The sequence below is a fragment of the Capricornis sumatraensis genome, chromosome 3 (assembly GCF_032405125.1).
Source record: "Capricornis sumatraensis isolate serow.1 chromosome 3, serow.2, whole genome shotgun sequence".
Taxonomy (NCBI): Eukaryota; Metazoa; Chordata; class Mammalia; order Artiodactyla; family Bovidae; genus Capricornis; species Capricornis sumatraensis.
This window is the reverse complement of record NC_091071.1, coordinates 12,780,174-12,808,088: the sequence shown is the minus strand read 5'-3', so window position 1 is coordinate 12,808,088 and position 27,915 is coordinate 12,780,174. Positions and strand designations below refer to the sequence as shown.

Sequence of the window (27,915 nt, the reverse complement as noted above, 5' to 3'; positions counted from 1 at the left end):
TATTCCACCAGATAGCAAAGGGCAGTCTCTGGCTGTGTAAATCTGAGGAAAGGATCTGGGGATATAGCTGTAATCCTTCTATGCAAATCTCCCTTCAGTCATCAGAAGGACGCAGAACCTCCAGTTCCTAAGTCTCTGGTTTCTGAGGTGTGATCAGGCTATATCATTCTGCCCTCCCCACTGCTTCCCATCACACTAGAAGGATGGGTCTCAGCCTCATCCAGTTTGCTCTGTCAGCTACCATTCATTCACCCTCTTTCCATCTTCCAAATCTTTGTGGGTGTTTCTTCCTCGCCAGTCCAGCGTTTCTCATGATGTACTCTGCATATAAGTTAAATAAGCAGGATGACAATATACAGCATTGATGTACTCCTTTTCCTATTTGGAACCACTCTGTTGTTCCACGTCCAGTTCTAACTGTTGCTTCCTGACCTGCATACAGATTTTGCAACAGACACGTCAGGTGGTCTGGTATACCCATCTCTTTCAGAATTTTCCACAGTTGATTGTGATCCACACAGTCAAAGGCTTTGGCATAGTCAATAAAGCAGAAATAGATGCTTTACTGGAATTCTCTTGCTTTTTGAAGCACAAGCTGGAATCAAGATTGCCAGGAGAAATATCAATAATCTCAGATATGCAGATGACACCACCCTTATGGCAGAAAGTGAAGAACTAAAGAGCCTCTTGATGAAAGTAAAAGAGGAGAGTGACAAAGTTGGCTTAAAGCTCAACATTCAGAAAACCAAGATCATGGCATCTGGTCTCATAACTTCATGGGAAATAGATGGGGAAACAGTGAGAGACTTTATTTGGGGGGGCTCCCAAATCACTGCAGATAGTGACCGCAGCTATGAAATTAAAAGGCACTTACTCCTTGGAAGGAAAGTTATGACCAACCTAGACAGCATATTAAAAAGCAGAGACATTACTTTGCCAACAAAGGTCCGTCTAGTCAAGGCTATGGTTTTTCCAGTGGTCATGTATGGATGTGAAAGTTGGACTATAAAGAAAGCTGAGTGCAGAAGAATTGATGCTTTTGAACTGTGGTGTTGGAGAAGACTCTTGAGAGTCCCCTGGACTGCAAGGAGATAAAACCAGTCCATCCTAAAGGAGACCAGTCCTGGGTGTTCATTGGGAGGACTGATGTTGAAGCTGAAACTCCAATACTTTGGCCACCTGATGCAAAGAGCTGACTCATTTGAAAAACCCTGATGCTGGGAAAGATTGAGGGCAGGCAGAGAAGGGGATGACAAAGGATGAGATGGTTGGATGGCATTACCAACTCAATGGACATGAGTTTGGGTAAACTCCGGGAGTTGGTGATGGACAGGGAGGCCTGGCGTGCTGCAGTCCATGGGGTCGCAAAGAGTCGGACACAACTAAGCAACTGAACTGAACTGAACTTCCCTGCTGTGAGAGCCTAACCTGTTTTTGTCCCTTATAGGCTGCCATGCACTCTAGTCCTTTACTATCATCTAAGAAACTGTCTTGAGGGACCAGATCTAAGGGGTATATTCAAGCCACCAGGCCACACTAAAGAGCACTGCAGAGCTCTACATCCCTCCCTGGGTGAGCCATGTTTTTATCTGCACCCCCAGCTCTGCTCTTGATGTTCCCCTACTTACTTGTCTTTATCTGTCTCCTCTCTATAATTTTCCAATCCTTCATGGACCTTCAAGATTAAGGTCAGATATCATCTCCAGTGGGAAACTGCCTAGATCTTCCCTGTACATACTGTATATGTCTCTGGCCTGACACACCCGTATAGATCACAGGGTGCTGAATTAATCTACTTGTACAGGTATCTCCCTCCCTAGACAAGAAGTAAGCAGGCAAGGACCATCTTATCCAAAGTCCTGCCTCCAGTGTGGGGAAAACCATCTGGCACATAATAGGTGCTCACTGATACTGTTCTACTGACCCGTTTCCACTAAGCTCCATGTTAGAAGCATCTTCATTCTCAAAGGAGTACAAAAAATACGGCTGTGTTTATTTGCCAACGTCCAAATAAGAAAGGCTAATCAGAGAGCACCAGGAAATGAAAACAGCCAGATGTTTTTCAAAGCAAAAGTCCAGGAACACAAAATAGCTGGCAACAGGGGTGATGTATGTTTTCCTAGTGATTTGAAATGAAGATATGCTTATTAGGCAGAGAGAGAGATTTAACTGGTTTCTCAGCTAATGCTGCAATTTTAAATCCATTTAAGATAATTTTCTTTATCTTGAATCTATTTTTCTCAGTAACCAGGATACTTAACTGATTTGTACAAAATCCATTTGAAAAAGAAATAATCTAGTCTAAGCAAGGGCACACTCTAAATGAAAAAAGAGAGACAGCACAAATCTAACAGAAGCTGAAGCATCTGTTTGAGAAGCCAAGGAGGACTACTGACTAGAAAATAGGATTATTTCCCCCAGCATCTTGATTTTCCCACCAATCTCTCTTCTCTCTTTTCCAAGGAGAAAACAAGTAATTCTTAAATCTGAGAGAACAGAACAAAGACCTCTCATAAACCAACCACGAGGCAAACGAAATGTTTCAAAGGTAAGACTCTCGCACAAAAATTACATGTTGAAACAATCACAGGATGTACTTTCTCATCTACCAGCTAGGAAAAGCATTATTGAAATGCTAGTTTGGGAAGGGTCAGGTAAAATTCTAATAGCAGCAGAAATTGCTATAAAGTTTCTGGAGGAAAACATCTCTCTGTGTATCCAGAGCCTCCAAAAGTATTCCCACAAGGTGATCTAAGGATTATACTATTAGACGTGTGGATGACCCAGACGGATGGTACAGGGAGGGAGGTGGGAGGGGGGCTCAGGATGGGGAACACGTGTACACCCGTGGCGGATTCATGTTGATTATGGCAAAACCAATACAATATTGTAAAGTAATTAGCCTCCAATTAAAATAAATAAATTTAAATTTAAAATAAATAAATAAATACATATATACATTAAAAAAAAAGAAGTGTGGATTAAGAAAGCAAATGTCTGGACTTCCCTGATGGCGCAGTGGATAAGAGTCCGTCTGCCAGTGCAGGCGACACAGGTTCCATCCCTGGTCCAGGAAAACCCCACGTATTGCAGAGCAACTAAGCCCATGCATCACAACTACTGAAGCCCACGCGCTGGAGCTCTTGCTCCACAAAAAGAGAAGCCACCAGAATGAGAAGCCTGGGTACCACACTGAAGAGCAGGCCCGGCTGGCTGCAACTAGAGAAAGTCCGTGAGCAGTAATGGAGACCCAGCGCAGCCAAAAACAAATAAGTAAAATAAATTTTTTAAAAATGAAAATAAATATATCAATGTACATAAAGACTTGAAAGGGGAGATATTCATCAGTGTTATTTATAATAAACAAAATTCAAAAAAAACCTAAATTTACAACAATTGAAACAATGATCATAACTAATAACACCAGAAAATGCTTGTGAAATAATGTTGCATGAAAAAAGGATACAAGAAATATAGTTTCATAATCTGCATAGAAAAATAGACTCAAGGACAAGATGCTAAGATTTTACCAGTCACTGCCTCTAGGTCATGAGGTCATGGTAGTTTTTCTTTTTTTTTTTACTTAAAAATTTTTTGGATTAGGTTTCTGTACTATTTGTATTAAAATTTAAAAATTTACTTAGCTTTATTTTTATAATCAATAGCACTATTTACTGATTTTGTTTGTGTGTATATGCGCTTAGTTGTGGCCAACTCTTTGTGACTCCATGGACTTTAGCCCAGCAGGCTCCTCTGTCCGTAGGATTTCCAGGTAAGATACTGGACGGGGTTGTCATTTCTTTCTCCAAGGGATCTTCCCAACAGGGGTGGTACCTATATCTCCTGCATTGGCAGGCAGATTCATCACTACTGAGCCACCTGGAAAGCTTCATTTATTGATTATGGAGGAGACTCATGAGATAAAAACTTCTCTACTAGTTACAAACAGCAGGAGATAATGTCATAGACACGCGTTTACACTATAAAGCCAACTCCTCTGAGCGATCGAATCAGAACTTACTTGGTGGGACGATAATCCGGAATGGAACGATCCAGTGAAATTTTTTCACTGAGGTAGGAATTGTAGCCATACTTCTCATGGGGTCCCTTGGCTTTTTCTTCTTCAGCAGGGGAAAGGGTGGCAGGAAGGCCTCCTTTGCCCCGCCCACCATAACCTTCAATGAGCCCAAGGGATTTGGATAAACCTAGAAAAAGACAGAGGGGGAAAAAAGAGTTGAAAACCACCATACCAGGATATGTTACTCAGGCTACAATACAGCTTCAGTGGAAATTTTAACATTACCCGTCGCAGAAAAGATTATGTCCTCAACTTATCAATATTGGGAATATGCCCTGAGAACATTTAAACTGAGAGGAACGGGACTTCCCTGGTAGCCACGGGTCGAGACTTCACCTTCCATTGCAGGGGACAAGGGTTTGATCCCTGATCATGGACCTAATATCCCATGTGCCTTGGGGCAAAAAAAAAAAAAAACACACCAAAAAATTGGAACCAATACTGTAAAAATTGAATAAAGACTAGAAAAAATAATTAAAAATTAGATTAAGAGGAAAGTCAAAGCAATGACAAAGGTCCGTATAGTCAAAGCTATGGTTTTTCCAGTAGTCGTGTACGGATGTGAGAGCTGGACCATAAAGAAGGCTGAGCACCAAAGCATCAACACTTTGACACTGTGGTGTTGGAGAAGACTCTTGGACAGCAAGGAGATCAAACCAGTCCATCCTAAAGGAAATCAACCCTGACTATTCATTGGAAGGACTGATGCTGAAGGTGAAGCTCCGATAATTGGGCCACCTGATGTGAACAGCTCACTCACTGGAAAAGACCCTGACGCTGGGAAAGACTGAGGGCAGGAGGAGAAGGGGGGGACAGAGGATGAGAAGGTGGGATGGCATCACTGACTCAGTGGACATGAGTTTGAGCAAGCTCAAGGAGATACTGAAGGATAGGGAAGCCTGGTGTGTTATAGTTCACGGGGTTGCAGGGAGTCTGACATGACTGAGCAACTCAACAACAACAACAAAGGAACTCGGAGGTGTGGGGTTAAGGCTGGTCATGTTCAGGAAGCACCTCTCCTTCTTTTTGGGAACTAGGGTGGATCGGGTACCAGGATGGGGTCTCTAAAAGGGAGAGACTGCCAAAAGCAGGACACATGCGGACCAAAAATGGGCAGAACAGGGCCTGTCATCCCTGCCCGATTTCCTGTCTTCATGAGCAATTACCACAAGGCTAGATATTCCAGGAGATGCCCGGTAACAATGCAGAATAAGAACAGTCAGTAATAAAGAACTGCCAGACAGCAGGTGTTTTTGCTTCATTTGAAGAGAATAATATACAGATTGATTTTATCATGAGTTTAAAGTGTGTAACCGTCTAACACTGTTCTATACCTAATGGTTTTATTTAAATCTCATCTAAATGGCAAAAGGAAATACAAAAGTGTTTGAGAATAAATCACAGAGAAGAAAAGCCCATAAGGGTGACAACCGTGCCAAGTAGAGTAGGAGGCCTCGGTAACAAGCTTCACTGAGCAATTGCAGGTTCCGGGGATGGTGGCAGCTTTATACCTATTGTTCCATTTATACGATAAACAGCTTGATGGGTAATTTTTAAATCCTACAGTTACAGGAGGTTTTATTTCTCGGCTTGAAAACTTTTGTTGTGAAGGGCTCTTATTCTCTTTCACTGTTTCAAATGTTCAAGCTTCTCTGTCCACCCTCAGGTGTGCTCACATGCACGCATGTGTGCGCGCGCGCACGCACACACACACACACGCACACACACACACACACACACTTCGTCCACAAAAGTCCCACTGCTGCCACTGGTAGGAAGACCATGGACCAGAGATGTCAACAGCATCCTCAGCTTTCATGATGGGCAGCCCACAGAGCCTAGGAGGATGCTGACCTCCCAGGAAAGCATTCCCAAGCAAGTTAAAGACCAGTAAGTCTGCTCTGGTCACATGACGGTCCACCACCCCATAATGGAAAGACCTGTAGTCTCTTCCTCACTCCTCTGAAACTACTAATTCATTTTCTGTGAAACAAAATCAAAAAGCAAAGCTTAAGCAGGCACCTCGGGGTTGATCTCAAGTGGACATCATTTTTCTACCTAAGAATCTTTTCCGCTGTCCACTGTGTTCCTCAGGAACCCTGACATCTTTTCTGCCTGTCACCATCCAAACAGAGGAACCGTCAACTGAGAACTAGATTACTCCAACACTTTCTGCTTCCTGGTCTTTAACCTCTCATTCCACATCATTGTGCACCAACCATTCCAATAACATCACCTCTGCTGTGCTCCAAAATCTACAAAAACTCTTCAAATGTCAAGGACAGACACCTGTGTTGGATTTTTAAATCACCCATGAAAGGACATTGCTAGTGGGAATGTAAAATGGTGCACTTACTTTGTAAAACAGCTTGGAAGTTCTTCAAAATGCTAAGTATAGTTGTACCATATGACCCAGCAATTCCATTTTTAGGTATATACCCAAGAAAAATGGGAAGATATGCCCACACAAAAACTTGTACACAAATGTTCAGAGAAGCATTATTCATACTAGCTAAGTGTCTATCACCTGACAAATGAATAAAACAAAATGTGGTTTATTCAGACAATGTGATAATATCTAGCAATAAAAATGAAATACAGAACTTCCTCAATTTACAAAAGAGTTACATCCTGATAAATCCATCATAAATTGAAAATATCCTAGGTCGAAAATGCATTTAAAACATCTAATCTACTGAAGAACACAGCTCAGACTAACCTACCTTAAATGTGGTCAGAACCCTTACATGAGTCTTGTTGTGTTAGCCGCTCAGTCATGTCCGACTCTTTGCGGCCCCATGGACTGTACCCCACCAGGCTCCTCTGTCCCGGAATTCTCCAGGCAACAATACCGGAGTGGGTTGCCATGCCCTCCCCCACGGGATCGTCCCAACCCAGGGATCAAACCCACTTCTCGTATGTCTGCAGCACTGGCAGACAGGTTCTTTACCACTAAATTCACCAGGGAAGCCCGATATATATGATGTATATATATGTATAGAATATGACATAATTTTAAAAGATGAAAAAGAGACGATACTCTCTGGGTTTTGCTTCTTGTTTCGTGCACTTTCACTCAGTCATCCTGGGTTTCCCTTTCCTTGCCCAATATTTGCAGCTTTTTCTTGAAAGCCACAACCTCAGTCCTCTGTGGATTTCTGGCCAGCATGGAACCCAAGGGTCAAGGAGGGAGGCTGGCCAATGGGACAGAATTGACCTCCAACATAACTCAACAGCTTTCATGGAAAACATCGGATTCTTCCGCTTATTTCATCTGTGGACTCCTTTTTCTCTCCTTGGCTATACAGTATCTCTTTTGTCCAGTCTAAATAGATATCTTCCATTCCCCAGTCATTAAATGCCACCTCAAAGATACAATGTGTCTCAGCTGTTTGCCCAGCACCCTCCCATAGGCAGCCTTTCCAGTGCAGGCAGAGGAGCCGGGGAGGGAATTTATTACAAAAGGGCATAGGAATTAAGACTAGGAATGCAGGCTAATCCCACCAAGGACACTTAGGGAATGAAACCTCCCAGTGAGACTTTTTTTCCCCTTTCTGAGGCATTATTTCTTCCATCATGAAAGGCACCCACGTAGCAGTCTCAAAAAAAGATCATTCTCCAGAGTGCAATGTGACAACTACGAATTATATATTTTGTGGTCCATGTGCTCCCATTTTCCCCCCAATTGAATCTGCCAGAAAGGTTCAACAAACCAGCAAAACTGTTCACTGGCATTTTAATGTGCTTACTTAGCAGGCCCCGGAAATGGATGGCAACAACAAATACAAGTTCAAGTTTATCAACAAGACTCAGGTTGGTCTTTACTTGGCTGGGAAGAGATGCCACGAGGGCAAGTTGGGATGACTCCACGCACCCAGGGAACTTTCTTTTCTGAAAGTGCCTTGTGCTTTTTGGCCAGAAGCAACTGTAGCCACAGCAGATGGATGTGAACTTGTAGGCATGGAAGCCACAATTGACAAAAAGAAGAAAGAGGGGAAGGAAGGAAGAGAATGGGGTGGGTGCTTGGGACCAGATTAGAGAGGACTTGGCATTGCCTTCTTGTCCCTTAGGCGCTGCCTCCTGAGTTACTGGAGCCGAAGACTGCAAAGCCAAGGGACGGTACTGGCAAGAAGTTGAAGGTGAGGAAGAAAGAAGAACAAATTAAGGTCAGCCATAATCTAGCACCTTTACTGAATATTCTTCGTGTTTCTCTCCACCCTGTTTCTCTGCTTCATGCCCCAGAAGATAAGACCTATATGGACAGTATCAAGCGTTCGTTTAGACTTCTGGCTTTGGGTTGGGCTTAACCACCAGGAGCTACCTTGAGAAGACTGATGGTCAAGAAGAGAGAGAGGCTGGGGTGTTTGGCCCCCAGCTCCCTCCCTCCCAGGTGTGGTTTGGTGGAGACTGCGTTCTTCTGTGGCACAGTCGTGTTCAGACAGGCATCTACGACGGTTAGCCTAGGGTTAGAGCCAATCCCGTGTTCTATTAACCACGCTCTCTTCTGGAGCCTTCAGGCGTTGGCATGGCAACTGCTTCCCTTCTGTTGCTAGCCCTGGAGTCATACACCATGCCTGGCCATGCCTTGCTGATTTCCCTGAACTCTTCCCAAATCTTTGTAAATGTTTTGCTAAAATCTCTTCAGTCAGCCCTTCTGGGTGTGCCACTTGTTTCTGGCTGGGATACTGACAGACACAGCATCTTACTCACAGGAAGACTTCCCCCATGGTACCACAACTAGATACTCTCTTTAAGGGCAGGCATGTGGTCCCCCTAGTGCCTGACCTGTAGAAAGTTCTTAAGAGGGACTTTCCTGGTGGTCCAGTGGCTAAGATTCTATGCTTCCAATACAGGGGGCCTGGGCTCAATTCCTGGTTGGGGAACTAGATCCCACATGCTGCAACTAATAGTTTGAATGCAACAACTGAAGATCTTATACGTGACAACTAACAACAACAACAACAACAAGTCCAAAAAAAAAAAAACCCAAATGGTTGAGCATATGGATGAGTAGCAATGAGATCTGGAGACTGAAATTGGAGCCATCTATTATAAAGTGATGTCAAGACAGAAAATTAAATACACGGGTGGGGTGAGGGGAAGACATCTACTAGGAGCAGAGAAGAGGGATCAAGACTGCATAGTACCTTTATATTCATAAAGAAAAAGAGAGTTCGCCCTGATGAATGTCACAGGGAAATCAAGCCTGGAAAAGGCCATTTGGTTTGGCAGAGAAAAGGGCCCTGGTGACCTTAGAGATGGACAAGCCAGCGACATAAGAACTTCTAGGGCAGTATTTTGTTTTCTGGCTGTAACCAACCAGAATCTAAAATGTAAAAAATTCTATTTGTAGAAGCAACAAATATTACAATGCACTTAGAACTCTAAACAATAGGAGGAAAACTATGAGATTTCATTAAATGGATGAAATAAAACACACATAAACAGCAGAGAGATGTATTTTTACTTAGAAGATGGAATGTTACAAAGATACCATTACTTCTTTTTAATGTATGGATCTAATGTAATTCCAAATAGAATCTTTTTCTGAAACAGAACAAAAGGTTCTAAAATTAACCCAGAAGAACACAGAGGTGATAACACTTGGACATTTTGTTTAAAAAGAAAAAAGGGGGTGCCTTATCCAATATTAAGTTAAGAAATAAAGCAAGAATAATTCAAGTGATGTGGTGACTAGGAGGAAATATTACATAGATGCAGAGAGGTAAGGCTCTAAACTGTATATCTCTCTCAAATAGCCATCCAATTTTCCAAACATTAATAAAAATAACCTCCACTTTTGGAATTTTAGAAGTTCCTTTTTAATGCAGTCAACACCAAATTCCTGAGGATACCTCATGTGGATGAGGGAGTGGCTTCATTCATCTCACATGGAGCCCAGAAATCCCAAGGTGCCCTGGCTTGATAATTTGATAACCCTCCAGCAAGAGTAAATCACCCTGCTTACTTCTATCTTCGGTTGGCCCAAGCTACAAAGGCTCCATAGTGGCAGCAAAAAGTAAAGAACCCAGGTTGTAAATCCACTCCCAGCTGCCTCCCCACCTCCCTCTATATAACTAAGGCTATCATTTTCTCCAGGGTTACAGTTTAAACTGATGAGTTTACAGATAACCAGCATTATTCTTTCAGAAATCGGGACTCAGAACAGACACACAAACTCCAGGAAAGAGATGAAAACACAATGCAATCTGGTGCCTTGTTAACTCATAAAGCTCCTCTTCATATTGGCAGCCATAGCCTAGTGTCAGTGAACCACCCACCCAACACACACACAGCCAAAGAGCCTAGCATGTTGCGTGGCCTTCTTCCAGAGGGCAAGCATGTGTTGGGGGGGTGGTCTTGACAGAGGCCCTAATGCCTCCTGAAGATCACAGAGTCCCAGGGAGATTCCACATGATGCTAAAGCATTTGAAAAACTGACAAAACATACAGACAAATCAGGAAGTTGCAGCCATAAGCCATAAGTAGTGAGCAATGATTCCAGATTTATTCTTGGGATTCCATGTACTCTTGGGAGAGTGAGGGGACCACTCGTGGCTCGAGGAAGTCAATGTGACCACAAAGACAGACGGGATACGTGATAAATGTGTGCAGATTAAATTATTAAATTTATTATTTAATTATGGAAAGCTCTAATAACTAAGATAATGTATACACATGTGTGCATGTGCGTGTGTAATGAAATATTACTTGGTCATAAAAAGAAATAATATCATTTGCAGTGACATGGATGAACTCAGAGATTATACTCAGTGAAGCTAAATGGACAAATACATGATATTACTCATATGTGGAATCTGAAAAACTGATACAATGAATTCATTTACAAAAACAGAAATAGAGTCCTAGATGTAGAAAATAAACTTATGGTTACCAAGCAGGAAGATGGGGGGAGGGATAAATTGGGAGAGGGATTGATATATTGTGAAAGTCGCTCAGTCATGTCCAACTTTTTGCGACCCCATGGACTATACAGTTCATGGACTTCTCCAGGCCAGAATACTGGAATGAGCGACTGTTCCCTTCTCCAGGGGATCTGCTCTACCCAGGGATCAAACCCAGGTCTCCCTCACTGCAGGCAAATTCTGCACCAGCTGAGCCATCATACACACTACTATGTATAAAACAGGTAATTAATAAGGACCTACTGTATAGCACCTGGAACTCTACTCAATACTTGTAATTACCTATATGGAAAAGGAATCTAAGAAACAGTGGATATAGGTACCTTATAACTGATTCACTTTACTGTACACCTGAAACTAATTGTAAATCAAATACACTGCAATAAAAATTAACTTTTAAAAGGACAGTGAGATAATGAATCAAGAAATGACAGGCAGATCAATGGAACAGAAAAGCTTGTCTAGAAATACTGACAAAAGAGAATGGAAGCACCATTTTTGTATACAACTGTTAGTTTTACAGACAAATTTTCATTAGACACAAAGCATTATACTTAGCACTTTAATTATGTGTATATATATATATATATATATATACTATTAATGTTAAACATACATGCTAACTATATAAATGTCTGCTATATCTATCTATCTAACTATAATATTTCAAATTCATTTCTCAAATTACCCCTGGCACTAGTTCTCACCTATCTTTGAATTATTTTTTGTTTGTTTGTGGCAGTTTTTTCTTTAAGATTTTTTTTTGATGTAGACCATTTTTAAAGTTTTTATTGAATTTGGCACAACACTGCTTCTGTTCTCTGCCTTGGTATTTTGGCTATGAGGTACGTGGGTTCTGTGCCTTGGTATTTTGGCTACGAGCCATGTGGGTCCCAGCTCCCAAACAGGGATCGAACTCGCAGCCCAACACTGGAAGAAGAAATCTAACCACTGAACCACCGGGGCAGTCCCTCCCTTATCTTGGGACTCTGTTCCTTCCCTGCATCCCTTTTGTCACCAACCAAATTCAAAGGCACATGTCATCTCTTCCTTGAGTTACTGCAGTCAACACATAACCCCATGTCTTGCAAAGTGAGCTTTCTAACAAACACAACTGACCACTGCTTGCTTAAAATTCATTAGTGCATTCCTGCTGCCTACGGGAGAAAAATTCCAAACATTCTCATGCAATATACAAAGTCACTCACTAGCTGATTCCCTGCCCAGCCTCAGATTCCACTTCCTTCTCTGCTGCCTCCTTTTAGCTGTCCCACCCTCTTCTGAGGCTTCTACAGAGCCACTGCCCCTCAGTGCCTTTGGCAGTCACCCTTGTTATTCTATACAACCCTGCAAACCCTTGCAGAGAACTACCCAGGCCAGAAAATCAGATGCCGCTCCTTGGTAAGAAATCTCAACCACACCCTTACTCCCATCCTGTTACAGGCGTCCTCAGCTGTTCACTTACAAGGACACAGGTTTCCTGCTCACAGGAAGACATCTCTGCGTCTTACAGACAGCCTGGCACATACATGCACCTCATGTATGCTATACACATGAATGAATGGACAGATAACCAAAAAGCAAGTGAATAAATGAGTAAGTGCAGGATAAGCTGGGCTGCCCAAATATATGACCAGGTTCTAGTGTTGATACAGAAATCTCCTGGAGACATGTCGGAAATGGGTAAACACTGCTTCATGGACTGATGTCAAATCATTATTGATTCCCCAGTTCATATAGTAGTATGATGATCTTGACATCTGTTGACATCTGCATTCTTATGCTGATTTTGACATTTTCTGTCCTGTATGCTCAGTGCTTCCCAGACATGATGTCCAAAGGTTATGTTAGTCTTAATATCTTCAGTGAAGGCTTAGGAGTTCAGTTACATCAGTTGCTTCCTGATGGAAGAGAAATGAATAAATCATCCTCTAAGACAAATACCGTTAAGTCCCCTACACACAAACCAGTTCTGTTCTGAGAGCGCATTTTGTCAGTCCACCAAAGTTAGCCTAGGTATCCAACTAACACAATCAGCTGTATAGTACTGTACTGTAATAGGTTTATAATACTTTTCACACAAGTAGTACATTAAAAAACAAACACAAAAAATAAAGGATACATTTTAAATCTTATGGGATCCCCTGGTGACTCAGACGGCAGTCTGCCCGAAATGCGGGAGACCTGGGTTCGATCCCTGGGTTGGGAAGATCCCCTGGAGAAGGAAATGGCAACCCACTCCAGTACTCTTGCCTAGAAAATTCCATGGATGGAGGAGCCTGGTGAGCTACAGTCCATAGGGTCGCAAAGAGTCAGACACGACTGAGCGACTTCACTTTTGTTTTCACTTTAAATCTTATAGTACAGTACCTTGAAAAGTATGGTAGTACAACAGCTGGCATACAGGGGCTGGCACTGAGTGAACAAGCATGAAGAGTTACTGGCTGGAGGAGGAAGGTGGGTGAGAGACCGTAAAGCTGAAGGACTGTCAGTAATAGAAAATGGAAGGCAAGCTGCAATTTCACTCACACCTGACACTGATGGAATGCACAGTCAGTCACATCTCTAAAAGTTCACAATTTGAAGGTTTGTATGTAGGGGACTTACTCTACATGAAAAGATGGCCTGCATCATTTGTCACCAGGAAAATGCAAATCAAAACCACAATGAGAGGTCACCTCACACCTGTCACAGTGGCTGTTATCAAAAAGACTAGAATGGTGTAGAGAAAAAGGAACTCATGTTCACTGCTGGTGGGAATGTGAATTGGTGCAGCCACTACAAAAAACAGTACAGAGATTCCACAAAAAAATTAAAAACAGAGCTACCATATGATTTGGCAATTCCGTCTCTGGGTAATTATCTGAAGAAAATGAAAACAATACCTTGAAAAGCTAACTGCACCATCCTGTTCATTGCACCATTATTGCCAATAGCCAAGGTATGGAAACAGCCTAAGTGTCCATCAATGGAAGAATGGATAAAGAAGCTGTGGTATATATACAATATATACACATAATGGGGTATTGCTGCTGCTGCTAAGTCACTTCGGTCGTGTCTGACTCTGTGCAACCCCATAGACGGCAGCCCACTAGGCTCCCCCATGCATGGGATTCTCCAGGCAAGAACTCTGGAGCGGGCTGCCATTTCCTTCTCCAGTGCATGAAAGTGAAAAGTGAAAGTGAAGTCGCTCAGTCCTGTCCGACTCTTCGCGACCCCATGGACTGCAGCCTACCAGGCTATTCCGCCCATGAGATTTTCCAGGCAAGAGTACTGGAGTGGGGTGCCATTGCCTTCTCCATAATGGGGTATTAGTCAGCCATAAAAAAAGAATGAAATCTTGCAATTTAAAACAACGTGAAGGGACCTTGAGGGCATTATGCTAAACGAAATAAGTCAGACAGAGAAAGACAAATACCATATGATCTCCACCATGCCTGAAATCTACAGATGGAAATCAAGTGTATTCAGGGTGGTATGGCCGTAGACCGAAATCTACAAATACACACTTATCAAGCTCACTGATGCAGAGAACTGACTGGTGGTTGTCAGAGGCAGAAGGTAGGGGGTAGAAGAAATAGGTGAATTGTTTTTGTTTTATTTCTGGTTTAAATCAATTGAGTTTTTAAGAAATGTGTAGCTCGGCTTCTTCTATTCAGTGGTCCTACTTCTCTCTTCTATACCTGTCATGCAATAATTACACTTCCATGTAATTTTCAAATATTTCAAGGCATTATCACGACCTGTCTTCATTTTTGTCCAGACTAAACATATACATTCCTTCAACCACCTTTATACAACCATGTTTTCAAAACTTCCCTCATACTTAGTCTCGTTGGGCTTCTATAACAAAATACTAAAGACTAAGTGGCTTAAATCAGGGGTCTTATCGCACAATTGCACTCATCTCACATGCTAGTAAAGTCATGCTCAAAATTCTCCAAGCCAGGCTTCAGCAATACGTGAACCGTGAACTTCCTGATGTTCAAGCTGGTTTTAGAAAAGGCAGAGGAACCAGAGATCAAATTGCCAACATCCACTGGATCATCGAAAAAGCAAGAGAGTTCCAGAAAAACATCTATTTCTGCTTTATTGACTATGACAAAGCCTTTGACTGTGTGGATCACAATCAACTGTGGAAAATTCTGGGAGAGATGGGAATACCAGACCACCTGACCTGCCTCTCGAGAAATCTGTATGCAGGTCAGGAAGCAACAGTTAGAACTGGACATGGAACAACAGACTGGTTCCAAATAGGAAAAGGAGTACGTCAAGGCTGTATATTGTCACCCTGCTTATTTAACTTCTATGCAGAGTACATCATGAGAAACGCTGGACTGGAAGAAACACAAGCTGGAATCAAGACTGCCAGGAGAAATATCAATAACCTCAGATATGCAGATGATACCACCCTTATGGCAGAAAGTGAAGAGGAACTCAAAAGCCTCTTGATGAAAGTGAAAGAGGAGAGGGAAATAGTTGGCTTAAAGCTCAACATTCAGAAAACCAAGATCATGGCATCTGGTCCCATCACTTCATGGGAAATAGATGGGGAAACAGTGGAAACAGTGTCAGACTTTATTTTTGGGGGCTCCAAAATCACTGCAGATGGTGACTGCAGCCATGAAATTAAAAGACGCTTACTCTTTGGAAGAAAAGTTATGACCAACCTAGATAGCATATTCAAAAGCAGAGACATTACTTTGCCCACAAACGTCCGTCTAGTCAAGGCTATGGTTTTTCCTGTGGTCATGTATGGATGTGAGAATGGGACTGTGAAGAACGCTGAGCGCTGAAGAATTGATGCTTTTGAACTGTGGTGTTGGAGAAGACTCTTGACAGTCCCTTGGACTGCAAGGAGATCCAACCAGTCCATTCTGAAGGAGATCAGCCCTGGGATTTCTTTGGAAGGAATGATGCTAAAGCTGAAACTCCAGTACTTTGGCCACCTCATGAGAAGAGTTGACTCATTGGAAAAGACTTTGATGCTGGGAGAGATTGGGGGCAGGAGGAGAAGGGGACGACAGAAGATGAGATGGCTGGATTGCATCACTGACTCGATGGACATGAATCTGAGTGAACTCCGGGAGTTGGTGATGGATAGGGAGGCCTGGCGTGCTGCAATTCATGGGGTCGCAAAGAGTCGGACACGACTGAGCGACTGAACTGAACTGAACTGAAACCTCTGGGATCTAATGCCTGATGATCTGAGGTGGAGCTGGTGTAATAAAAATAGAAATAGAGTGCATGATAAATGTAATGCACTTGAATCAGCCGGAAATCATCCCCCCAACCAGGTTCATGGAAAAAATGTCTCCCATGAAGCTGGTCCCTGGTGCCACAAAGAGTGAGGACCACTAGTTTAAATAACAGACATTTGTCAGAATTCCAGAGGCTGGGAAGTTCAACATTAAGGGGCCAGCATGCTGGGTCCTTGGTGAGGGCCTGCAGACAGCCACTTTCTCGTTGTGTCCTCACATGACAGAGGAGGAACAAACCATGTGCCCTTTCTTCTTCTTATAAGGGTATTAATTCCATCGGGGGACCCAACCCATGATCTCATCTTGTTCATTGTCACTGTACAGTTTCTAAGTTGTGTCTGACTCTTTGCGACCCCATGGACTGCAGCACGCCAGGCTTCCTTGTCTCCACTATCTCCTATAGTTTTCTCAAGTTCATGTCCACTGAGTCAGTGATGCTATCTAACCATGATCCCATCTAACCCTATTCGATTCCAAAAGTCTCCACCTCCTAACATCATCACATTGGCGGTTAGGGTCACAACATATGAACTGGAGGGGTGGGGGGAACACACACTTTCATTCCATAACAGATGGCCATCCACTGCTGGATTCTGTCCCAGAAGACAAAGCGATGACTAATAAGTCTCTCGACATGTGCTCCCCACCCCCGGAGCCAGAATCCTGGAAGTACATTTCTGCCCATTATCCACACTGCTCATGCAGCCTTTATAGTTCCAAGGGATATGAATCACTGTTATTTGCTTGAAGTCCCTTTGGAACAAACTGTCTATAAATTTTCAAACTGCAGTTTTATTCAAAATGACATGTCTTATACGTATTATGAACTTTAGACTTCCTGGAATCTTTCTACAAAGATCATTTAATTTGAGCCTAAGAACAGCCCCGTCCACAGTCATCATATAGGAGAAGGGAGGCCCAATGAGGATGAAGAATGTTCTTTAGGTCACTTAAAGTGGCAAGGGGTGGATACAGATCCGGGTTTCTGTATACCAGGCTGCCAAGCATGAATTAATGAAATGTACTCTCAGATTTCATGCCACTGTGATGAAAAGGATCAAAAAGTCCTGAATCCCACTCTCGATGCCAAGCAAACATTGGCATAAACAACCCCCTGTGTGTGGAGGTGATAAATAAATGTCTTTGGCCTGGCCCAGGCTCTGGCTGATGCATCTGCCTGAGTGTGGAAGTGAAAAGAGTATTTCTAACAAAATAAAGAAAAGTTTGGCAATTGTCAGGATTGCTCAGAGCAGATGGATGAAAGACCCTGGCTTCGCAGGTTAACTGTGTCACTTAGCCGCACATCACTTACAAAACTACACAAAAGGAAAATAAAGCTGATCCAGGGCTGCTTAGGAAACATGCTGAATTGAAGAAAGCCCTCTGTCACAACCTAAGAAATCTGCTGGTGTCAAATGCACACAAGACTCTGCAGTCCAGGCCACCTGCCACATTCGCTCAGCACCTGTCGGGTCTGATGGCTTTCAGAGGAAATTCCTCTCCTCCCTTCTCATGCCCCGAGCCCACCTAGGATTTTATTCCTAGCAAGGGGGTTAAAGAGGAGAGAGAGAGGGCAGTGAACATTAGCAACACTAACCTTTACCAAATTCTGCAAAAAGCATATAATTTTAAAACAGCATACGTGTAGGTCCACATGACACTGTGTTCATATCAGAGAAAGTAAATTATGAATTCAGGCAACGATAAGGAAGAGTAAGACAAACAAGAATGAACCACCCTAGGAAAATGTCGCTACCTCCTTCACCCACCAAAATTATCAGTATCACGATCTTTCAGCACACACACACACACACACCCCCCACCATCGCGTCCATCACTGCCGCCACTATCACCTTACCACCATCACCACCACCACCATCATCATCCCTAATAAACTATTAGAACTTTAAAATAAGATACCTATGCTATGCAGAAGCACCACAAGTTTGAAAAACACATCCAGTTTCTCACAAAAAGACCCTATGACAAGATTCCATTTACTTATAAGGGAATTTTTTTCTCCTCTCCTTTAAGCACATCCCCAAGGTAGTACCTTGGACTTTTGTTCAACAAATATAGACTCTCTGCCCCCCACACCCCTGGGAGGAGTACCCATCCCACCTCATTAACATTAAGCCTGACCATCTGGCTGGGCAGAGCGTACTTCCCCACCCTTAACTCTAAGCTTGATCATAAGACTTGCTTAGGCCAAAATGGGACTAGTGGCTGTGACATCAGTAGAGGCTTAAAATGTGCTTGCACTGTTGGTCTTGGTCTCCTCAACTGTTTGAGCCCCTGCTGTCTGCCAAGTGCTATGCTATCCTGTTGGTGTGTCTGTCAAATGAGCTTATACTCTTTATTCCTTCTTTACAGGATAAGAAATGGAGGCTCTGAGTGTTCAAGAGAGAGAGAGACGGACTTCCCTGGTGGTCCAGTGGTTAAGACTCCACACTTCCAATGTAGGGGGCGTGGGTTCCATCCAGAAACTGAGATCCCACATGCCATGCCATGGCCCAAAAGAAAAGACAGAGAAAAAGAGAGATCACTGAAGTTATTGTTATATGACCACATGAGGGATCTCCCCGAGGACCGCACCCCAAATTCCTGCCCCAGAACTTGGTGGGGGTTACTTGAAGCCAGCCCCTTATCAAGTAACGCGGTCAACCAGCCTCGGGCAGAAGCGCTGGGGCCAGCTCTGCAGCCGGATCTCTGCCGAGTAACTAGCCTTTCTGCTGTGTCTGCGGCTGGAACCAGGGCAGAAACCAAGGGAAGCCAAGAGCCTCACAGGCCGTCTGGGGCCCAGGAGGATGCTGTGGATCAGAACCAGAGTGAGGACAGATGGGCGGGACTGGTCCCTGACTGTGGTCCCTGGAGCTCCACTAGGTGGGAGCAGCTGGACATTCTCAAGGCTCACGGCCTTGAGACAGAATCTGCTGTCTCAGGCCACACCCACCCACCCACACCTGCCTTAGATTAGAAACCCAAATAGTATGGATCCATGGTTTCGTTTTGTCATTTCTTAGTTATCATTCTCCCCATTCTTGACTTTTGGCTCTGTTTTTGTTATTCTTGCCAAATGGAGGAATATAAAGAAATATATCCCAAGTGAAAGGACGTTCTTGTATATCACTGGTTGGAAAGTATCATCATGTGGCTATTTTTGAAAACAGTTCAACAGTTCCTCAGAGGTTAACACAGAGATACCATATGACCCAGCCACCCCACTCTTAGATGTACACTCTCGAGAAATAAAAACATTTCTCCCATGAGCACTTGCGCACAAATGCTCACAGCAGCATTATTTACAACAGTCCCAAAGAAGAAACAGCTCACATATCCATCACCAACTGAATAAAGAAAATGTGGTGCATCCATAAAATGGAATGTTTTTTAGTCATAAAAAAGAATGATCATTGCACAATGTATACATGTAGTGAATCACTATGCTGTACACCTGAAACTAATATAATGTCACATGTCAATTACACCTCAACAAAATAGAGTTTCTAAAAAAGGATGAGACAGGTAATATCATTCCCACTTCATAGAGAAGACTTTGGGGATAAGACCTCATCAGCAACAGAAATTCAATGTGTATTTCTTGCCTCCTACCAATCATTTTGCCCAAATAATTGAGTTTTTCAGTGTGTTCCTTGCAGATATAATTCCTCAAGAACACAGACACTTATTTTGTATTTCCCTGAATATTTGGACCATTAAAGGTGTTAAGTTAAAAAAATAAAGAAAGGAATGTAGTATTGATACACACCCTTACATGGATAAACCGTGAAAACAAAATGCCACGTTAAAGAAGTCAGACAGAAAATCAAATGTATTGTATGGCTGCATTATATGAAATATCCCAAATAGGCAAAAGCATAGGGAAAGAAAAACAGAATTAGTGGTGACCAGGGGCAAGGTGGAACACGAGTTGCTAATGGTTACGAAGTTTGTTTGGCGGGGCGGGGTTGGGGGGGTGCTGATGAAAACACCCTAGAATTAGCGAATGCTGATTCGTATATCTTTAAAAATAATAGAAAAATAAAATAATAAAAAAGAATGCAGCAAAAAAAAAAAAAAAAACTAGGCTGGTCAAAAAGTTTCTTTGTTTTTTTTTTTTAAGATGGTATGGAAAACCAAATGAACATTTTGGCCAACCTAATCGTAAGGACTCTATCCCTCTTTCCTCAACTTTCTTGTGCTCACATTAAAGTTTTATGATCATCAAGCCCAGAGCAGCCTCTCTGGGCCCTAACACAGTTGCCTGAGACTAACACAACAAAGGTCTTTGCTTCTTTCACTACTGGGACATATAGATGTCCAATATATGAGTTCCAGCACTCCGTCTCCCTATCCACGTATTTCTCCATCTTCTGTACATCACCCACCTAAAATCTCCTTCTGCTTCCTTTCCTCTGCACAGTTCTCTAACTCTCTCCTGCCTAATAAGTTGCTGTGCAGCTCAGCTGTGTCCAACTCTTTGTGACATTATGGACCGCAGCCTGCCAGGCCTCAGTCCATAGAATCCAGGGGATGTTCCCAACCCAGGGATCGAACCCACGTCTCCTGCATCTGCTGCGCTGCAGGTGGTTTCATTACCACTCAGCCACCAGGGCAGCCAGCCTAAGAAGTTACTCTTGCTAAATAAATTAGAAGCTGTTTTGTGTCATGATCTCTCTCACAGTTTTCTATTCTTCAGGAATAATGACTATAAACTTTCCCATTCCACTGTCTGCAGAGTCATAAACTACAGACAAAAATTGTATTTCGGTTGCATTTTATTTTATAAAGGTAGAAAAACTCACAGTCCCCAGAAAGATGAAGGGCATTACCCGCCTCGCCCCTGCCTATGATAGCTAATCATGAGCTAAAATTAAATTACCTTTTTCAAAATCCATTAGGGGGGGTTAGATTTTTTATCAAGTAGACAACCTGCAGATCTCCTCATGAATTTTCCCGACATTTCGCATGACAAAGCGTCCCCTCTAATCCCTTCCCAAGGCTAACAGCGACAGCAATGCAACCCTTCACATTTAATTTCCTTTTAAAACCAGGTTTCTAAAGGGGCTCCGCATCCACAATAGTTGCTCTGGAAGAAAGCCAAAGAGCCTCCAACCCAATATGTAATCATTGTCATGCAAATTGCCTTCGGAGAAAGAAACTCTGAGTCAATCTGCATTTTCTCCCCAGACTAGCTCGCTCTCTCCCCTCATTAGCTTTGACTGAGCTATAGTTCACCAGATTTTAAGGTCAAAAAGTCTCCTTTGCAGAGTATTCACCTGATACATGGAAGTTTTTTTTTTTTTTTTTTTCCTGAGACTGCTTTCATTCTTATCGTTCTATCCTAAAGAGAAACAAGCACAATGGATCCTTGTTGCCTTGGACAGTTGGCCAAGCTGTGGAAGGATCTTTACTCCTACGTCACTATCTTTTCTCATTTAATCTCTCCAATGTCAACTTCCTGGAAAAAAGTCATTCCAGGAACTCAGATGGGTGCGTGTGTGCTAAGTCACTCAGTTGTGTCCATCTCTTTGTGACCCTATGGACTGTAATACACTAGGTTCCTCTGTCCATGGGATTCTCCAGGCAAGAATACTGGAGTGGGTTACCATTTTCTCCTCCCAGGATCTTCCTGGCCCAGGGATTGAACCTGTGTTTCCTACGTCTCCTACACTGGCAGGCGGGTTCTTTACCTCTAGTGCCACCTGGGTATCTGGAAGGAAAAAGCATCCTGAGATTTAGCCTTGCTCTCCTGGAAGCTACAGTATGGGCAGGAAGCTGATGCATCCACATGGCTTCCTTCAGTGGTCAAAATACAGACTCCCTGAAAATAATGTTTAGGATGACTCAGTGAACTGAGAGATCCATATAGGCTTAGAATAACGTATTAATGGTCACAATATTCAAGGATGGTAAGAAATGATGGCCCTAGTTCAACAAGTGGAAAAGTCTGCGGTGCTCCCTAGCATGGACTCTTGAGTTGAGATTTTATCAATCTTTCTTTGGGGAAGCCCTTACCTGCCATGTTCAACAAGCATGGCCAGTATGTGTCCCACTAATAAGCAGAGGTAGGAAGGGAGCTGTGGGTGGGTGGAGGAGACATGTGAAAGGGTTCAGCAAGTGGAACAGAGGAAAAGATTCATTCCTGCCTTCAACCAATATAGGTTTATTGAGCATCTATTATGCTCCAAACCTAGTGCTTTAGCCACAAGTAGAACAGACACAATTCCATCTCACGCCTCTTACAGCCTAAAGGCTTGTTTGTTGTTTAGTTGCTAAGTAGTGTCTAGCTCTTTTGTGACCCCATGGACTGTAGCCCACCAGGTTCCTCTGGCCATGGGATTTCCCAGACAAGAATACTGGAGCGGGTTAGTCATTTCTTCCCGACCCAGGGATTGAAGCTGAGTCTCCTGCATTGCAGGCAGATTCTTGATAACTCAGCCACCAGGCAAGCCCAGCCTAAAGGGGCAGATGAATATTAAGCAACTAATTACACAAGAGAGTGAAAGTCACTCAGTCATGTCCGACTCTTTGTGACCTCATGGACTATCCAGTCCATGGAATTCTCCAGGCCAGAATACTGGGGTGAGTAGCCATTCCCTTTTCCAGGGGATCTTCCCAACTCAGGGATCAAACCCAGGTCTCCCACATTGCAGGCAGATTCTTTACCAGCTGAGCCACCAGGGAAGTCCAAGAATACTGGAGTGCGTAGCTTATGCCTTCTCCAGTGGGTCTTCCTGACCCAGGAATTGAACTGGGGTCTCCTGCATTGCAGGCAGATTCTTTACCAGCTGAGCTACCAGGAAAGCCCCTAATTATACAAGTAACTCTTTTCAGTCAAGTAAAGTGCAACAGGTGAGGAGGATGCTATGTTGAGAGGACAGGTAGCATGCCCTGTACCCCCTGTTTTATGTTGAAGTCCCAGTTCCCAGGACCTCAGAAGGTATTTGTATTTGGAGAGAAGGGCTCCAAAGAGGTGATTAAATTAAATGAAGCTGTGAAGATGGGCACTAATGCAATCTGACTGGTGTCCTTTAAGGAGAGGAAGAGACACCAGGGGCGGGCACACAGAGAATGCGGATGTGAAGAGGGCGGCTGTCTGCAAGTCAAGGAGAGAGGCCTCAGGAGACGCCAACCCTGCCCGCACCTTAATCTCAGACTTCCAGCTTCCCATCTGTGATGCGATACATTTCCGTTCTTTAAGCGAGCGGTCCCTAACCTCTGGAATCTAATGCCTAATGATCCAAGGAGGAGCTACTGTAAAAAAAAAAAAAAAAAGTGCACAATGAATGTGATGCACTTGAATCATGTTGAATCCATCCGCCCACTGGTACATGGAAAAACTGTCTTCCAGGAAACAGGTCCCTGGTGACAAAAAGATTGGGGACCACTGCTTTTAGCCACCCAGCGTATGGATTTTGTTACAGCAGCCGCAGAAAACCAATACATAATCACAGACAACTCTGCTAAAATTTCCAGGACTTTTTATCACCAGTAATGTTGAAGCTGGAGTTAACATCAAGATTTCCATGCGGGTACACAGGTGATGATGAACGGATCTGGTGGAAGCAGACAGAGGGACAGGGCAGGTGATGTGGGAAGGAGCGTGGTACTCTTGACTGATGCTCTCTCTCAGCGATCACCAAGATGCTACTTTGCTGAAGCCTCTTCTGCTTCTCCCATTCAGTGACTGCTGAGCACATCCATGCTCAACCTTTAAAATGAATGTTCCAGCTACTTCTTAGCCCATCTCAAGAATTAGAATGCGTCCAGGGAAGGTTCTCCCACTGCTTCCCCCTCACAGCTCTTCATATATGAGCTGTGCTGCCCTGGGAAATCTCTCCACCACCCTGGAAGTCAGATTCCTCGTTTACAAAATGCAGCGCATCCATGCTAAGTCACTTCTGTCATGTCCGGCTCTGAGTGACCCCATGGACTGTAGTCTGCCAGGCTCCTCTCTCCATGGGATTCTCCAGGCAAGAATACTGGAGTGGGTTGCCATGCCCCCCTCCAGGGGTTCTCTCCAGCCCCAGAACTGAACCTGCATCTCTTTTGTCTCCTGTGTAGGCAGACGGGTTCTTTACCAAAAGTGCCACCTGGGCAGAAACATGGGTGAGATCACACACAGCCTCCACCCTAGGACCGGGAGCCACACTGCCCACCTCCAAGCTGCAATCCAACACTTTCTTCCTCTGCAGAGAGCCTCAAAGGTTTGACAAGTGTGAGTCACCACAATAAGAATAGCACTATTCTTAAATAGCAGCCTCTATGTGCTTTGTTGCTCTCTCCAAATCTTGTCACAGCACCTACCCCCATGTGACAGACTCCCGGGACCCAGAACCTTCAAACGTCCCCAGAATGGATGAAATACCAAACATACCTCGCCTGGGTCAGGCTCCGTGAGCACCTCCCACCTATTTACCGGCCCCAGCGATCTGAGTTTGGCTTCTTCCTGATAACCAGAAACTGTAAAGTAAGTATCCCAATTAAGTGACCTTTACAACATTTCAGAGCCAAGGAGACACACAGACAGAGAGGAAAAATGCCTCAAACGTCATTCTATTCCAAAAAAAAAAAAAAAAAAATATGGCTCTAACCCAAATCCATCAACCACTTAAGAGTTTAAGTTTAGTTTCTCATTTTTCTAGGTCCTTGTTCCAAAGTAGGCTTTAGAGAATGCTTTAAGACATACCCCTGAATGTTTTCCTGGTAGTCCCGTGGGTAAGAATCCGCCTGCCAATGAAGGGGACACCAGATCCATCCCTGGTCTGGGAAGATTTCACATGCCACAGGGCAGCTAAGCCTGTGTGCCACAACTACTGACCCCACGTGCCCTAGAGCCCGTGCTCCGTTAATAAGAGAAGCTATCACGATAAGAATTGTGGTAACACACCACAGCTAGAGAGTAGCCCCTGTTTGCTGCAAATAGAGAAAGCCCATGTGCAGCAATGAAGACCCAGTACAGACAGAAATAAATTAAATTTAAAAAGAAGTACCCCCGCCTCTGGGAAGTCTTCCTTGATTGCACCCACGCTGTGTCCTCTTAAGACTTGTCCCCATCACAACACTTGTCATGCCGTGTTACAATATTCTATCTAGCTGCCTCTCTTCTTCAACAGACCGTGAGAGTTGTCCCTTGTGGCAGGAACTGGGTCTTACTGTCTCTGCAGAGTAAGACATCTGATGATGTAACGCACACACATCAGGCCCTTGAAATCGTGGCAGAAACCACCGTGACATACCACCTCACACCCAGCAGGGTCGCTGTGCTGGAAAAACAGAATATAGCAAGTATAGTTGAGGACATGGAGTAACTGGAACCCTGTACCCTGTTGGTGGGAATGTAAAATGGTGCAGCTGCTGTGGAAGACAGTATGGCAGTCCCTCAGAAAAGCTAAACACAGAATTACCATATGATCCAGCATCCCACTTTCAGATAGATACGGAGACAGAGACAGCAGGAGACACAAGAGATGTGAGTTCGGTTCCTGGGATGGGAAGATGCTCTGGAATAGGAAATGGCAACCTGATCCAGTATTCTTGTGTGGAGAATCCCATGGACAAAGGAGCCTGGCAGGCTAGAGTCGTGGGGTCGCAAAGAGTCAGACACAACTGAAGTGACTGAGCATACACCCACAGATACAGACACAGACACACAATTTGTCATTGTTGTTTAGTCACTAGCTCGTGTCTGACTCTCTTGTGAGTTCATGGACTGCAGCCCACCAGGCTCCGCTGTCCCAGGCAGGAATGCTGGAATAGGTTGCCATTTCTTCCTTCAGGGAATCAGTTTAGGAAGATGAAAGAGGTCTGGTGATTGCTTGCATGACAATGTGAATGTACTTAACATTTTGTGAATACACAATTAAAATGATTAAGGTGGTAAATTTTATGTTACATATACATTATGTATATTTTAACCACAATTTAAAGAAATTTTAATGTAAATTAAGTTAAGATGCTCTCCTGTTTATAACAGCCAGTGGCTTTCTAGGGAACCTGAATTTAAATTTTAAAAAAAGAAGTGGCAGAATGTCAGGGAAATGGTCTTCATCCCTACATGGACGTTTGGGTTGCTTCCACCTTTGGGCTATGGTGACTAATGCTGCTATGAATAAAGTGCTATGTTAATGCAAATATCTCTCTGCGATCCTCCTTTCAGTTCTTTCATATATATCTATAATAGGAGTGGGATAGCTGGATCAAATGGCCAGTCGGCTAAATCCATCACTCCTGAAATCTGAATGTTAGCTGAAACACTGAAACTCTCCAGCTCCATGGTCAAAACCCATGACGCCAGATGACCAGCCTGGAGGGTCCATGACCACTGACCCCCATGGAGCTGTGAGGACAATATCCGAAAGAGGCCCTGCCCTGGCTGACTTCCGGACAGCCACCAAAAACCTGGCACTGTGAAGAACCCAGGTGACAATTTTACTCTTCAAAGGCAGGTCAGAGACACATCTCTACAAAAAAAAAAAAGATAGGGCCAGATTTTCAGAACAACTGCTAATAATGTCACTCCTATGAATTTCCAGGACAGAGTCTGCCATACTAAAGAAAAGAAAAATGCATTCTTGCAGTGGGGTCAGCCTGGAAGAGAAAAGAGAAACTGTGGTACTTTAGCCTGGAACTGGATTTAATCTACAACTTGACTTCCCCGGTGGCTCAGATGGTAAAGCGTCTGTCTACAATGTAAGAGACCTGGGTTTGATCCCTGCGTTGGGAAGATTCCCTGGAGAAGGAAATGACAACCCACTCCAGTACTCTTGCCTTGAAAATCCCATGGATGGAGGAGCTTGGGACAGGCTACTATCCATGGGGTCGCAAAGAGTCGGGCACGACTGGGCGACTTCACTTTCACTTTAAGGAGAGTCACCCCAGGAAGAAAGAAGTGGGGTCAAGTTTTCCTAATATATAAAGTTTTATATTTGCATCTACTAATTGACTAATCCTGGGAGCAGGAGTGTGAAGAAATAGATAAATAAACCTATCTTAAGAAACCAGCGAAATTAAAATGTGCTCAAAGCTTTTTTTGCCAAATCGGATTATGCTTGATAGGAGAAAAATAATGAAGTTGGGGATTAAGGTATTTAATTTTAAACATCCATACACTTGTATCTATATCTTCATCTACTTCTATCGCAAACTTCTTTTTCTGTTTGTTTCCCCATTGTATTCATCTGAAAAAACTAGGGGGCTTATACAACAGAAATTGACTTCCTCACAGTTCTGGAGGCCTACAAGCTCACAATCAAAGTGCCAGCACGGTTGGCTTTCCTGAGGACCCTCCTTGGTTTGGAGATGGCCATTTTCTCCCTATGTCTTCATATGGCCTTCCCTCTGCATGTCTTTGTCTTAATCTCCTCTTCTTATAAGGACACAAGTCAGATTGAGTTGGATTAGGACCATCCTAATGGCCTCATTTTAACTTAATTACCTCTTAAAAACTCTATCTTCAAATACAGTTGCTCAGTTGTGTCTGTCTCTTTGCAACCCCATGGACTGTAGTTTGCCAGGCTCCTTCTGTCCATGGAATTCTACAGGGAAGAATACTGGAGTGGGTAGCCATTCCCTTCTCCAGAGGATCTTCCCAACCCAGCCTGACCCAGGGCTCCAACCTGGGTTTCCAGACCTTCAGGCATTAGAA

The 27,915-nt window shown here is 43.6% G+C and overlaps 1 protein-coding gene across 1 annotated transcript in view; it reads right to left on the bottom strand.

Annotated features, from left to right (window-relative positions):
- Positions 1–27,915, bottom strand: part of GALNT17 (polypeptide N-acetylgalactosaminyltransferase 17) — a 424,119-nt gene that overhangs the window by 254,458 nt on the left and 141,746 nt on the right. The window contains exon 2 of the mRNA XM_068968830.1: positions 4,022–4,205. Coding sequence (XP_068824931.1) covers positions 4,022–4,205 — 184 coding nt within the window. The remainder of the gene's footprint in view (positions 1–4,021; positions 4,206–27,915) is intronic.